This window comes from Oncorhynchus clarkii, chromosome 30 (genome assembly GCF_045791955.1).
Source record: "Oncorhynchus clarkii lewisi isolate Uvic-CL-2024 chromosome 30, UVic_Ocla_1.0, whole genome shotgun sequence".
NCBI classification, from domain to species: Eukaryota; Metazoa; Chordata; class Actinopteri; order Salmoniformes; family Salmonidae; genus Oncorhynchus; species Oncorhynchus clarkii.
This window is the reverse complement of record NC_092176.1, coordinates 11,602,525-11,617,339: the sequence shown is the minus strand read 5'-3', so window position 1 is coordinate 11,617,339 and position 14,815 is coordinate 11,602,525. Positions and strand designations below refer to the sequence as shown.

Here is a 14,815-nt window from a genome sequence, read left to right as displayed (position 1 = left end):
AAGGTACTCTGGTCAGATGAGACAAACATTTTGCTTTTTGGCCATCGGGGACGCTAGGTCTGGTGCAAACCCAACACCTCTCATCACCCCGAGAACACCATCCCCACCTTGAAGCATGGCGGTGGCAGCATTATGCTCTGGGGATGTTTTTCATCGGCAGGGACTGGGAAACTGGTCAGAATGGAAGGAATGATGGATGGTGCTAAATACAGGGAAATTATTGAGGGAAACCTGTCTCAGTCTTCAAGAGATTTGAGACGGGGGGTGAATAGTTATGCATGCTCAAGTCTTCTGTTTTTTTGTCTTATTTCTTGTTTGTTTCACACAAAAAATATATTTTGCTCTTCAAAGTGGTAGGCATAATGTGTAAATCAAATGATACAACCCCAAAAATCCAAATTAATTCCAGGTTATAAGGCAGCAAAATAGGAAAAATGCCAAGGGGGGTGAATGTCACTGTCTGTCCATGTGTCACTGTTTGTGTCTTCAATTTTGTCTCTCAACCTGTGTGCACGTACTTTGTAAACGTTCAATCATGTGCTAGGTTGTAGCAACCTTGTGATGGGTATAGGGACAATTTGTGTATCATGTAGTAGCATAAATCTATTACTGTTACATTGAACTGGCTGAATGGAATATGAATGACAGTCATCCGATATGCTGTAATAGAAATAAGGCCATCCCCATAAAAAAAGTTGTCCTCCCTCATCTTAAATGGTACTGACCACCACTGCTGCTCTACAATATTGTGGGGCATATTTTCCACCTTTCCCCGACAGCATTAGACAGTGTCACAATTAGCATGATTAATAATCCCATTAAATTAGTGTCTGTTAATCCAGAATTAGCCTTTGAGCACAGGAGGACAGGCTAAGATCATCCTATTCATCACAAGGCTGCCTTGTCTTTGCTGGTCTAACTGACAGCCTGGTAATGTGGCCTTCAGTTCAGGAGGTCTGCTCAAATGTGAAGGCTGCTGTTTCTGATTGAGGTGTTAGGGCGGAGAGACAGCCGTCGTTGGCACGTCTCATTTCCTGTCTGTCTGTCTGTCTGTCTGTCTGTCTGTCTGTCTGTCCACGTTAGGAACCTGTGTTCACATCATCAGCCTCGTCATCCATCAGCCCTGATAACTGCTTCTCCTACGTCTCAGTCTCAGACAGCCCAGCAGATGGGACACTCAGATAGCATGGTAGAGCGGGCTCAGATTGGATGTTTCGATCTACAGAAATAAATAGTATTATATTGTATCTCTGTGGTTCAATCTTTCTGATGTCATCTTGGGATAGTCAAAAAACATTTTCTCTGTTTTGTTGTTTCAATTACCCTTTCCGAATGGGGCCTAATCATATGGATGTTTACTGCTAACATAGAAGCAAACATATTTTCAATTTTGTACTTACAATAACTGATAAACAATATTTAAAAAAAATAATAATCTTGGTAACATGTTGGGTTTTTTTCATCCCGGACACTTATGTAAATAATATATATGTACATACACAATACCAGTCAAACGTTTGGACACACCTACTCATTCAATGGTTTTTCTTTATTTAGACTATTTTCTACATTGTAGAATAATAGTGAAGACATCAAAACTATGAAATAACACATGGAATCATGTAGTAAACAAAAAAGTGTTAAACAAATCAAAATATATTTTAGATTTGACATTCTTCAAAGTAGCCACCCTTTGCCTTGATGACAGCTTTGCACTCTTGGCACACTCAAGTTCTTCCACATCGATCTCGACAAACCACCTCGCTTTGTGCACGGGGACATTGTCATACTGAAACAGGAAAGGGCCTTCCCCAAACTGTTGCCACAAAGTTGGAAGCACAGAATCCTCTAGAATGTTATTGTATGCTGTAGCGTTAAGATTTCCCTTCACTTGAACTAAGGGGCCCGAACCATGGAAAATAGCCCCAGACCATTATTCCTCCTCCACCAAACTTTACAGTTGGCAATATGCATTGGAGCAGGTAGCGTCAGTCGGACTGCCAGATGCTGAAGCGTGATTCATCACGCCGATGCTTGGAATTGTGCATGGTGATATTAGGCGTGTGTGCAGCTGCTCGGCCATGGAAACCCATTTCAGGAAGCTCCCAACAAACAGTTTATGTGCTGACATTGCTTCCAGAGGCAGTTTGGAACTCGGTAGTGAGTGCTGCAACCTCGGACAGACGATTTGTATGCGCTACGAGCTTCAACATTCGGCGGTCCGGTTCTGTGAGTGTTATACGTAATGACATTTAGGCCTACAGTACGTGCGCACACAGAGACTTATGCTCATGGAACGAGAGATGCGATTTATGATATCATGAATCTGACACCATCCTATTAAGAAATGTTGTTGTAGTAAAAATAAAACAAATTGCCTGTTTTTGTTGTTTTGATTACAAACCAAACTTCTAAGAATGATTGACCATCCTTTTGGCTTTGTGAGAACGTCCATGGCTCACATGCAATGCAATTGTGGAGCCGTCTGCTAAATCTATAGAAGTGAGAATGAGATCTGTAAAGGTTCCTTGATGTTTATCAAATATTACATTTGGGAGCAGTGGAACGGTGAGTGGACATTCCCCATTTCTCTTTACATTGGATCTTTGTCCAGCTCCGGTGAAACGTTTGTATGTACCTAAAACCCTCCATAGTCTACATTGCTTTAATATTATATGCCCATGGGGAGCAATTACGGTGCATGTAGCTACGGTATATTTAGACATAGCCTTTGGATTAGAATTTGATTCCAATTATTCACTGTCTTTTTCTTATCAGTAGTGAATAGTGCTTAATTCTAGAGCTTCAGGACGCCTGATATGTCCAGGAGTGATAAGTAGTCTTTATCTGCTGTTGTTTAGTACTGTCTTTTTGCTAGCGCAGGCCAACTACTTTAAGTGCTGTCTGTCTTCCCAGTAGCCTACTTGGTGTGTGAACTGCTGACTGCTATTAACTTGCAAATGATTGTTGACAGATCAACCAGGATTAAGGGGCAGGGCAATTTGTGACTGTTGTTGTTTTGGTAATCAGTGGCTGTATTGGATGTGGAGTGGTTTCTCCACTCCTAGGCAATCAGCAATTAGTACCGGGAGGTGTGCTCTTCATCTTTTCAAGGCAATTAGCAATTAGTATTAGTACTTCATTCTCCCCTGTTTTGTCAGCGGTGGTCTCATTGCAAAACTAACACGGTTCTGCTGAGTTGTTCTGCGGAGTTATTCGAGGAAGGAAAGAGAGGAAGTCTCCATCCCACTCTCTCACTTCAGTATCTCTTACCTTGTTATTTTCAGATGATCTCATTTTGCTCATTTGTAGCTTTGGGAACTATGTGTGTGTTTTCTATACCTGTTCACTCTTCTCCCTATAAACTTTACAGACGCTCCCCACCCCTTGACTGCAACCCTTCAAATTGAATGTACCCTGCGCGCACAACCCATGTGGAAGTCTGTGTCTCTGGCAGCATTTGGAATTGCTGAGCTGCGATCAAGAACCCCAATTTAATCTCAGTTAAAACTGCCCTTCAGCTACTGTCTACTGACAGAGACATGGATCACCCCAGAGAACACTGCTACTCCAGCTGCTCTCTCTTCATCTGTCTACATTTTGTCTCATAGTCCGAGAGCATCTGGTCATCGCAATGGTGGCACAGGTCTACTCTTTTCTCCCTCTCTCACCTGTCCATCTCCTCATTTGAATTTCATGATGTCACTGTCACTTGACCACTCAAGCTTAACATTGTTGCCATCTTTCGCCCACCAGGTGCCCTTAGAGTTCCTCAATGAGCTTGACACCTTGATAAGCTCATTTCCCGACAATGGTTCACCACTCTTTGTACTTGGCGACTTCAACCTCCTGACGTCTGCCTTCTATTAATTTCTTTCCAACTCTCTCTTTTGACCTCACCCTGTTCTCAGTCCCCTCCCACTCACAAGGCAGGCAATATGCTTGACCTTATCTTCACTAGAGGCTGCTCGCCTTCTAATCTCACTGCAACCCCTGTCCAGGTCTTTGATCCCTACTTTGTTTCCTTTTCTGTCTCCCTTTTCTCCAACCCTAGCCACTCACCCCTTACCCAGATGATCATGCGCCGTCGCAATCTTCTCTCTCTCTTGCCTACTACACTCTCCTCTTCTATCCTATCATCTCTCCCTTCTGCTAAGTCCTTCTCCGGTCTCCTGATTCTGCCTCTCTCCTCCCTTTCCGAATCCTATGACTCACACTGTCCCCTTTCCTCCTGGCAGGCTCGGCCTCCCCTCCTGCTCCGTGTGGCTGAGTGACTCATGGTGAGCTTACAGAACAGGGCTGTGGGCAGCTAAGCAAAACTGGAGGAAAACGAAACTTCCGCAGGACCTATCATCCTTCCACCCTCTTCTCTACCTTCTCTTCTTCTGTATCTGCTGTAGCCACTTTCTATCACTCTAAATTTCAAGCTTCTGCCTCTAACACTAAGAAACTAGTCCACCTTCTCCTCCCTCCTTAATTCTCCACCCCCTCCCTCCTCCCTCTCTGAGGACGACTTTGTCAACCACTTTGAAAAGAAGGTTGACGACATCCGCTCATCAGTCTCTTAGCCTATTGGGGCGGCAAGTAGCCTAGTGATTAGAGCATTGGGCCAGTAACCGAAAGGTTGCTGACAAGGTACAAATCTTCTGTTCTGCCCCTGAACAAGGCAGTTAACCTGGTAGTCCATCATTGCAAATAATAATTTGTTCTTCTCTGACTTCCCTAGTTAAATAAAGGTGAAAAAATGATATATACGTCAGCTTTTACGTTCATTCTTCCTGCTGTGAAAATAGCATAAATATTTCTGACACAACCCCAGACCTATAGTGCCACCGCCAGCGCTAATATTTACCATTGCATTAGGTTTGTTATAGAGCCCGTAGAGCCCGTAGACATTAAAATAAAAGGAAAAGCTGCACACTCTAATACAGTGGTCACAAACCGGTCCGATCGACCGGTTGATCTTCAAGGCAGAAAAGCCAACGATAAAGGCTTGCGCTTTTATTTTTTTATTTTGTCTTGCACTGTTGTTGGTAGTTGCACTTGATTCAGAAGCCCTGTGTCAGGTGCCGGGTAGGCCAAGTGTTTCCATTATGAACCATTTCATTTGCCTGAAGGGACAAACCAGGAGAGCTGTGGCTAAATCAAGTGTGCCTACCACGCTGGCCAATCAGATAGCTCAAATAACCGTGCATACAGTGTCCACGACCCCACAGCAAAGTTTGATACTAGCCTACGTGAGATTTAATTAAAAAACATGTATGGATATAGAAAGATCATAAATATTTATGATCCTTTTATATCCATTCATGCTTTTTTTTATGACATTTAGCATACACAAACCTAGCATATTTACAATAGATAGCAAAATCACAAATAGCCTACATCACAAGACTACTAAACTGACACTCAATTATCTTGTTCGTGTTCCCTTCTCTCCCTATTAAGCCCATCAATCCTCTGCTCTCCTGGTGATAAATATCCTTCTCTGTGGGCTTATGAGCAGAAAAGCTGAGCAGTTTTCTATGTAGTGTTCGGTTCTAATTATCAGAGTAAGAACTCGACGGACACTATGAAAGCTTAGACCAAGTTTATTCTTCCCAGAGGATCGAACAGCTGAACCGACAAAAACATGTTTACTATTGTGGTGGTATATGTACCTCACTCTGGGTGGAGTTTCCTCCTTCTCGCTAAACATTGTATCTTTATTGCTAGGCAGGAAACTAAGTGATACGGGAAATAAATTGTTCCTTTTCCCTTAACGGGACCTGACCTGACCTCAACCCCCTTCCTCACAAATCCATGTCTCTCTCCCCTTACCAATGCCTGCCACATGTGATCGTTTTCCCTACACTCAGTACATTCCAAGCTTAATTGCACCCACCCACATACCTTCCTCCTACAGCTATCCATTCACGTCTGGTGTAGACCCTCAGCTATGGCACCCCTCGCGTCTCTATTATAACTAATGATTAATAATATTTAAAGTTCAGAAATCCAAAGCCATCAGTAGTAAATAGTAGTAAAAGGTCCCTGATACAATAGCAGTAGCACAGTGCTGTTTTGGCCCTAACAAAGGGCAGTGCAGCAGAGAGAGAGAGACCTTGCTGTGTTTACAGGCCTGGCTCTCTCAGATGAACACAATTGTTTTCCTCTGTGTACAGTACCTCCAGCCTGATACCATGCTATTGCCTGCTCCCTTCTCCCTAGTGGGGAGACTGGGCCGATGTGTGTGTTAGCTCTAAAATGTCATGGGTGACAGGGCAGTGGTTAAGTGTAGCTTTTCTCTGAAGGACAAAATACATGCTCAACATGTGAAAAATGGGTCTAAGATTTCTTCCATCCATTGTATATTTCCCTGATTTCCCTCCTGTGAGGTCCAGTCCAGTCTAGTCCAGTCTAGTCCAGATAGAGAAAGGCCAGGTAGCGGCTTGGCCCAGGAGAGAGGGCCCTAGCCCAGCACAGCACTGGGCTCCATGGGACTCAGATATATATTCCAAACCACCTGTAAAAAGAGGGCTCTCTTCCAGTTCCTCTGATGGAATCCTGGCAACGGATAACACTATGTTTACAATGCAGGCGGAGGGAGGGAGGAGGGGAGGCAGAGGGGAGGAGGCTGCGTGATAGATGCACTCCATCTAGATATGTCTGTCACCAGATTTGTTCTCTCTCAATCCCCGTTGCCATGTTTTCACAAGAAATGCCAATTCTTTCAACAATTTCAGTTGTCCTGTTTACCCTCACTGTTAAGAACAGATCAGATTCTCCTGATGTTTTCACAGTTTTTAAGCCATTCAATGAATTTGCTGCCACGCTCTGAATGACCACTGTCCTCAATGCTGTGATGTGTTAACCATTAAAACCACATTAACTCCCCTGGATTGATGGCTGCTATTGGGGTGACGGCTTTAGGTGTTGCCTCTATTCCCTCTCTACTTTAAGCCAAAGTCCACATCTCTGTTTATCTGTCACCAGCTGCTGTTGTGACACATGTACAGTGGGGCAAAAAAAGTATTTAGTCAGCCACCAATTGTGCAAGTTCTCCCACTTAAAAAGATGAGAGAGGCCTGTAATTTTCATCATAGGTACACTTCAACTATGACAGACAAAATGAGAAAATAAAATCCAGAAAATCACATTGTAGGATTTTTATGAATTTATTTGCAAATTATGGTGGAAAATAAGTATTTGGTCACCTACAAACAAGCAAGATTTCTGGCTTTCACAGACCTGTAACTTCTTCGTTAAGAGGCTCCTCTGTCCTCCACTCGTTACCTGTATTAATGGCACCGGTTTGAACTTGTTATCAGTATAAAAGACACCTTTCCACAACCTCAAACAGTCACACTCCAAACTCCACTATGGCCAAGACCAAAGAGCTGTCAAAGAACACCAGAAACAAAATTGTAGACCTGCACCAGGCTGGGAAGACTGAATCTGCAATAGGTAAGCAGCTTGGTTTGAAGAAATCAACTGTGGGAGCAATTTTTAGGAAATGGAAGACATACAAGACCACTGAACATTTCAAGGAATGGTATAATAAGTAGCCTAGACTCTAGACTATTATGTGATTATTTAGTAACTTTACGTGTGTACCTTTAGTTAGCTGGACACATGAACCTGTTGGGAGGGTGTTGGTTGTAAACGGTTGAGTCTGTGTAAATAGAAGGCCAGTCAGTATTCTGTGCAGTTGTGTCACCCAGCCTGCTGCTCCTTGCTTTGCTAGTCACATTGCTGTATTGATTAATCACTGGTTAAATGATTAAAAATAGCCCCTCAGGGAGCAGAGATGGATGAAGACTCCACGCAACAGAGAGAGCCCCGCCTGTCTGGGTGGGTTAGCTAGCTACTGCACTGGGGCAGCAGTGAAAAAATCATTTGTGTAAGAATGGAATAGTCTCCCCCTGACACATTTCATAGACTGCAGGCAATGATGGGAAAACAAAATGATAGGAAAACAAACATATTGTATGTCCATGGTGCTGAAATCTAAAATGACCCCATGCAACAGAGAGGGTGTGTTAGTTAGCTCATTGGTGCAACAGCAGCCAGTAACGAAAGACAGAGTGAGAAAGACGACAGGATTGGGAGAGACATGGCTTCATGTGTCTCTGTCCATGGTGCTGAAATGTAAAAGTGACAACTTCCAATGCACGTTTACAATGGAAATTGTCTTTGCTCTTTATGGGCTCTTGAATTCTGGAACAGGGTGTTCCTTGCCCTCGCCTATATTAGAGAGAGACACACACTACTCCGGCTGTATGAAATGGTATTCCCATTCGGTCTATTGCTCTGCTGCTCTCTCTTTGGGGGGCCTGATGAGAAAGAATGGAGCAGAGAGGAGGGAAGGCGAGCGTTAGCTGCAGGAGACCAGGGGATAATGGGAAACAAATGCTCCTCTCCTCCAGCCTGCCTGTCAGACCCCGGCTCTGCTCTCTCCAACATAATCCTGTTATCCTGAACACAAGGAGAACTTTGGGTCAATATGCCTCTGCTCCCATCTGTCCATGGGCCAGAACCCACACTCTAAATTTAACAGCCCAAATGTACTGCTGCTACCACATCAACAGTAGTATATAGATGATAGATATCATCACGAGTGTGGTTCAATGCAGTCTTTGTCATGGTTGGATTCCTACAATGTAAAATATGACAGTAGTAAAATGGCTGTCTGTCTGGTGTGCTACAGTGCAGTAGCTTGTTGTTCTTTCCCAGACTCCTCATCAGGCGTGCTCAACATGTTATCCTCTCGTCAGGCATGTCCACATTAACCCAGCACATATTGTCTCTGTGCTCATTCAGTCAGTGGCAGTGCATTGGGGTTGTTGGAAATAGTTCAGTACATACAGTCATGTACAGCGTCATCTGGAGAGGTTTGATTTGATTGGGAAGAAGTGAAACACCTTTATATACCCATAGAAAGGATTTTCTCTTTGTAGCGTAGTGTCTTTCCTGCCTGTTTTGCTCCTGTCAATGTAATCCACAGGGGAGCATGCTTGTCTTACATGCCTGTGGTGGAGTTTTGCATGTGTAAGCATCTCACAGGCAATCCTTCAATGCCTTTCAGCAGGAAGAGAAAGCATGTCCGTGTTTGATCAGGGGAGTGTATGCTGTATATCCCATCTCTGGGTAGATCTCAATGGGATCTGAAAAGGGATCTGTATATTACATGACTGCCGGTGGAAATGACGTACCTTACTGCACCTCTTCCTTTGTAAAAGCTGCTAAGTAGGCTTCTGATCATTTGATCAGAGTGGCAGTGTTATGTTATTTAGATTTTATTGACTGAACATCTATGCGGTGCCTTTTAGCAGAAAAAAACCCACCATCACAGATGATTATCTTCTGCTTACGTCTCAGCTCATTTTCAGCGGTGGAATCGCCCTCAGTGGTAGACTTCTTCACATCGAAAACAATGATCATTTTTGCTGTGCCGCAAACACGGAGAAAGAAGTGTCTTTTAATGCTGAAATGAGGTTTAATAATTGATGAGGAGCCTCCACTAAGGCTCTCTGCTTTTCTCACAGGGGTCATGAAAACAATATGGGCCCTAGATCTCTTATGTGGAGAAATGACAGAATAAGCGTTGTTGCAGTGGGGGGTTGGATGTCACTATGACATACAGATCCAATTCACCACAGGAGGCCACAGGAACCAGCGATGACTCCAGCTTCGTCAGTCCCCAACCCCCCTCCCCTATTCCCCCCCCCCCACCCCCCCTCGCTCCCCCTACCTTCCCTTCTCCATTCCTTTCCCTCGAAGCTCATAAAGCTTTTACTGTCTGTATTTCCAATGGGACCCATTGATTTCTTCGGCGATAGGTGTGGATTGTGTCCATCACAGCAGTAAAGCTATCGTTTCTCCATTAAGCCTCTTGTTCATCCCCACACACAATGAAAGGCAAACATTGCTTAACTATCTGCTCCTGTTAGGACTTCATCATCGTGGAGTTTTTTTCACCTCGAAACCAAGACCCACTGACATTAAATCTGCCCCCTTAGCATTAAATCCAGTATCTCTCGGGGGATTGTGTTTTGAATGTCATGATCTAGGGATATCAACTAAGAGAGTTTACTGAAAGCGTGCCTTTTTAGAGTAGATAGATCTGGAGTGGAGTGGCTCTCATAAACCTATTGACAGACAAAAAAAAATATCAACTTCAAATAAAGCTTTTGCTTTCTCCTCTTCTTACATTTTTTTTGTATATATTTTTTTGTAAAGTAGTACAGTTGTCGTAATTCAAGCAGAAAAAGATCTCTACACACCAGAAATGTTGTAATATCTTGGCTCAGCCCCAAGTGTGTTCACAGCTTGCAACTCTCCAACATGTAGTGTGTGCGCCAGCCATGCCGGGGAGCATCATGTCTCCCTCAACTTAACCCCCACATCTACGTTTACAACATGTTTATCACGTTGTAGCAGAAGCATATAGAAGCAATAGAAGCGTTGAATAAAATGTATTTGCATTTCATTGTATATACAGTAAACTGGCATATCTGAGGTTGCTACTAATGTGTTTCCCTTGCCAAAATATTGCCTTGCCCGAATAGATGCATAGATAAACATTCAGGGTTGAAGGGCGCGGTGGTTTATCCAGTCGATCAGATGTTTTAGAGACAGCTGGGAGTGGGAGGAGGGGGAAGGGGGATGTGTGAAACACCAATTTGTATGTGTTTTCGCCTGCTTTTTCAGCAGCCCTAGGTCCCTCTCGCAATTACAGACGATATACATTGGGCTGCGCTGAAATGGCCTAGGAGAAGATCTGGCCCGTCTGTAAAGTGTTACATGCTTCATAAACACCAGCGCTTCTCTCTGTTACTCTTAGCGTCACTGACATGAATTTGTATCCTGATAGAGTTGGATCTTGGAGAGGGGAAGAGGTGGATGGAGAAAGAAAGGGGGGTCGGGGGTTGTGGTCGCTGGGAATGGGGATGTGATGGAGTAAGCTGGAGAGAGAGTTAGGGGGTGGGCTATCAGCTCTGACAACATGAAGGATGAGCTGTAGATCTGAATATCACAGGAAGGTAATTCATTTATGTCAGCCATCAGGCCTCCAGTTAAAATACACTTGGGGGAGTTTTTGTCATTACGTCATCATATTGATAGCAATAGGAATTAAACAAGATCTTTGAATTTTTGTAGCACACCAAAAGAAAACGGTTTTGTTTATTGCTACCATTTTTCATCCCCAAACACAATGTCCGATAAGCACCGTCTTCAATGTAAATAAGTGTCTACCCTCCTCCTCTCTCTGTGTGCTTCTCCAGGCCAACGATGCCTCAGGCAACACCTGGAACTGGCTCTACTTCATCCCCCTCATCATCATCGGATCCTTCTTCATGCTCAACCTGGTCCTGGGAGTCCTGTCTGGGTAAGAGTCAACATCACACATGTCCATGACCCAATGACACTATCTCTGTCTGTGGGAAAGGTGACGTTAACAGCCCACCATTATGAAACATGCGGTACATTGCTCTTTACCAGCCATTTCACTTTCCTGCTGGCTCTGTTTAATGTGAAGCTTCTGTCTGACTACATCGACATGGCTTTAGCCTAATCGAATGGTAGAAGGGTTGCAAAGGGTCTGAAACTTTCCAGTAAATTTCTGGAATTTTTCTGGAAAGTTTCCATGGGAAGTTAAGTTTTGATTAAATTCATCAAAAAAGTTAGCTTATAGCAGTGAACCTTTTTGCACTGGTGACAGTGCTGCGGACATGAAGGCTGCTTCGTCTAAAGTGGAGGAGTCCTACCCTCACATCACACCCATTGGCTGTGCTGCTAATGCATTGAATCTGCTCCACAAGGACATCATGGCACTGAAAACAATGGATACACTCTACAAGAAATCCAAGGAAATTGTTAAGTATGTGAAGGGTCATCAAGTTATAGCAGCAGTCTACTTCACCAAGCAACGTGAGAAGAATAAGAGCACCACATTGAAGCTGCCCAGCAACACCCATTGGGGTGGTGTTGACATCATGTTTGACAGTCTCCTGGAGGGGAAGGAGTCTCTCCAAGAAATGGCCATATGACAGTCTGCTGATATAGACAGCCCCATCAAGAGGATCCTCCTGGATGATGTATTTTGGGAGAGAGTGGTAAGCAGCCTGAAACTCCTGAAACCTATAGCAGTAGCCATTGCACGGATTGAGGGAGACAATGCCATCCTGTCTGATGTTCAGACTCTGCAGATGTAAGAGAAGAAATAAGGACTGCCCTGCCCACTTCACTGCTGCTCCAAGCTGCAGTTCTGAAAAAAATAAAATAAGGTAAAAAGTTTATGTTTCTGTCTCCATATGATATGGTAAATATATATAATGCAAAAAACATCTACATTTAAATGGTATTAATATTAATTAGCATTTATTTTAGTTAATTTCCATATATTACCATGAATTCCTGTTAATTCCCAAGGAAACTTTCCACCCCAAAATGTGCAACACCAAACGGGAGTATTCATTTATGTAGTGTACTGTGTTTATATTTTCTCTATTTTCAAGTTCTAGTTACATTGTGTCATGTACTGTCATGTTGTGTCTTGTCTCTGTCCTTTCCCTTCACCCTGTCTCCCTCTGCTGGTCGTTGTTAGGTTACCTTTTCTCCCCCGCTTTCCCCCAGCTGTTCCTTGTCTCCTCTAACTACCCATTCACCCCGTTTCCCACCTGTTCCCTTTTTCCCTCTGATTAGGTCCCTATATCTCTCTCTGTTTCTGTTCCTGTCCTTGTCGGATTCTTGTTTGTTGTGTTTCATGCCTGAGCCAGACTATCGTCATGTTTGCTGTAACCTTGTCCTGTCCTGTCGGAATCTGCCGGTCTATCTGAGCCTACCTATGTTTGGTTATTAAAGAAGCTCTGTTTAAGTTAGTTCGCTTTTGGGTCCTCATTCACTCACCATAACAGAAGAATCCGACCAAGAATGGACCCAGCGACTTCGGATCCTCTCCACTCAGCCGTCGGGATCCAGGGAGCGATGCTAGGCAGACACGAGCAGGAAGTGTCTGCTGCTCGACATGCCGTTGAGACCCTGGCCACCCAAGTCTCCAACCTCACAGAACAGGTTCACCATCTCCGCCTCGATCCACCGGCCACTTCCAGGGCTTTCGAATCTCCGGAGCCCAGAATCAATAACCCGCCGTGTTACTCTGGGGGGCCCACTGAATGCCGCTCGTTCCTCACCCAGTGTGATATTGTGTTTTCTCTCCAGCCCAACACTTACTCCAGGAGCACTGCTCGTGTCGCCTACGTCATATCTCTCCTTATTGGACGGGCTCGTGAGTGGGGCACGGCAATCTGGGAGGCAAGGGCTGAGTGTACTAACCAGTATCAAGACTTTAAGGAGGAGATGATACGGGTTTTTGATCGATCTGTTTTTGGGGAGGAGGCTTCCAGGGCCCTGTCTTCCCTACGTCAAGGCAATCGATCCATAACAGACTACTCTATTGAGTTTCGCACTCTTGCTGTCTCCAGTGGCTGGAACGAGCCGGCCTTGCTCGCTCGTCTTCTGGAGGGTTTCCGCGCAGAGGTAAAGGATGAGATTCTCTCCCGGGAGGTTCCTTCCAGCGTGGATTCCTTGATTGAACTCGCTATTCGCATTGAGCGACGGGTTGATCTTCGTCACCGAGCTCGTGGAGAGGAGCTCGCGCTCTCCGTCGCCTCCCTCTCCGCATCACTACCATCTTCCTCTGCCGGCTCGGGTGCTGAGCCCATGCAGCTGGGAGGTATCCGCATCTCGACTAAGGAGAGGGAACGGAGAATCACCAACCGCCTCTGTCTCTATTGCGGTTCCGCTGGTCATTTTGTCATTTCATGTCCAGTAAAAGGCCAGAGCTCGTCAGTAAGCGGAGGGCTACTGGTGAGCGCTACTACTCCTGTCTCTCCTTCAAGATCCTGCACTACCTTGTCGGTCCATCTACGCTGGACCGGTTCGTCAGCTTCCTGCAGTGCCTTAATAGACTCTGGGGCGGAGGGCTGTTTTATGGACGAGACCTGGGCTCGGGAACATGACATTCCTCTCAGACAGTTAAAGGAGCCCACGGCCTTGTTCGCCCTGGATGGTAGTCCTCTCCCCAGGATTCAGCGTGAGACGCTACCTTTAACCCTCACTGTTTCATAGTGAAACCATTTCTTTTTTAATTTTTCGTTCACCTTTTACACCTGTTGTTTTGGGCCATCCCTGGCTAGTTTGTCATAATCCTTCCATTAATTGGTCTAGTAATTCTATCCTCTCCTGGAACGTCTCTTGTCATGTGAAATGTTTAATGTCTGCTATCCCTCCTGTTTCCTCTGTCTCTTCTTCACAGGAGGAGCCTGGTGATTTGACAGGGGTGCCGGAGGAATATCACGATCTGCGCACGGTGTTCAGTCGGTCCAGGGCCACCTCTCTTCCTCCACACCGGTCGTATGATTGTAGTATTGATCTCCTTCCGGGAACCACCCCCCCCCGGGGTAGACTATACTCTCTGTCGGCTCCCGAACGTAAGGCTCTCGAAGATTATTTGTCTGTAGCTCTTGACGCCGGTACCATAGTCCCCTCCTCCTCTCCCGCCGGAGCGGGGTTTTTTTTTGTCAAGAAGAAGGACGGGTCTCTGCGCCCCTGCATAGATTATCGAGGGCTGAATGACATAACAGTGAAGAATCGTTATCCGCTTCCTCTTATGTCTTCAGCCTTCGAGATCCTGCAGGGAGCCAGGTTTTTCACTAAGTTGGACCTTCGTAACGCTTACCATCTCGTGCGCATCAGGGAGGGGGACGAGTGGAAGACGGCGTTTAACACTCCGTTAGGGCACTTTGAATACCGGGTTCTTCCTTTCGGCCTC

The 14,815-nt window shown here is 45.0% G+C and overlaps 1 protein-coding gene across 1 annotated transcript in view; it reads left to right on the top strand.

Annotated features, from left to right (window-relative positions):
* The window catches only part of LOC139389871 (voltage-dependent N-type calcium channel subunit alpha-1B-like), a 143,263-nt gene that overhangs the window by 46,312 nt on the left and 82,136 nt on the right, over positions 1–14,815 (top strand). The window contains exon 7 of the mRNA XM_071136869.1: positions 11,268–11,371. Coding sequence (XP_070992970.1) covers positions 11,268–11,371 — 104 coding nt within the window. The remainder of the gene's footprint in view (positions 1–11,267; positions 11,372–14,815) is intronic.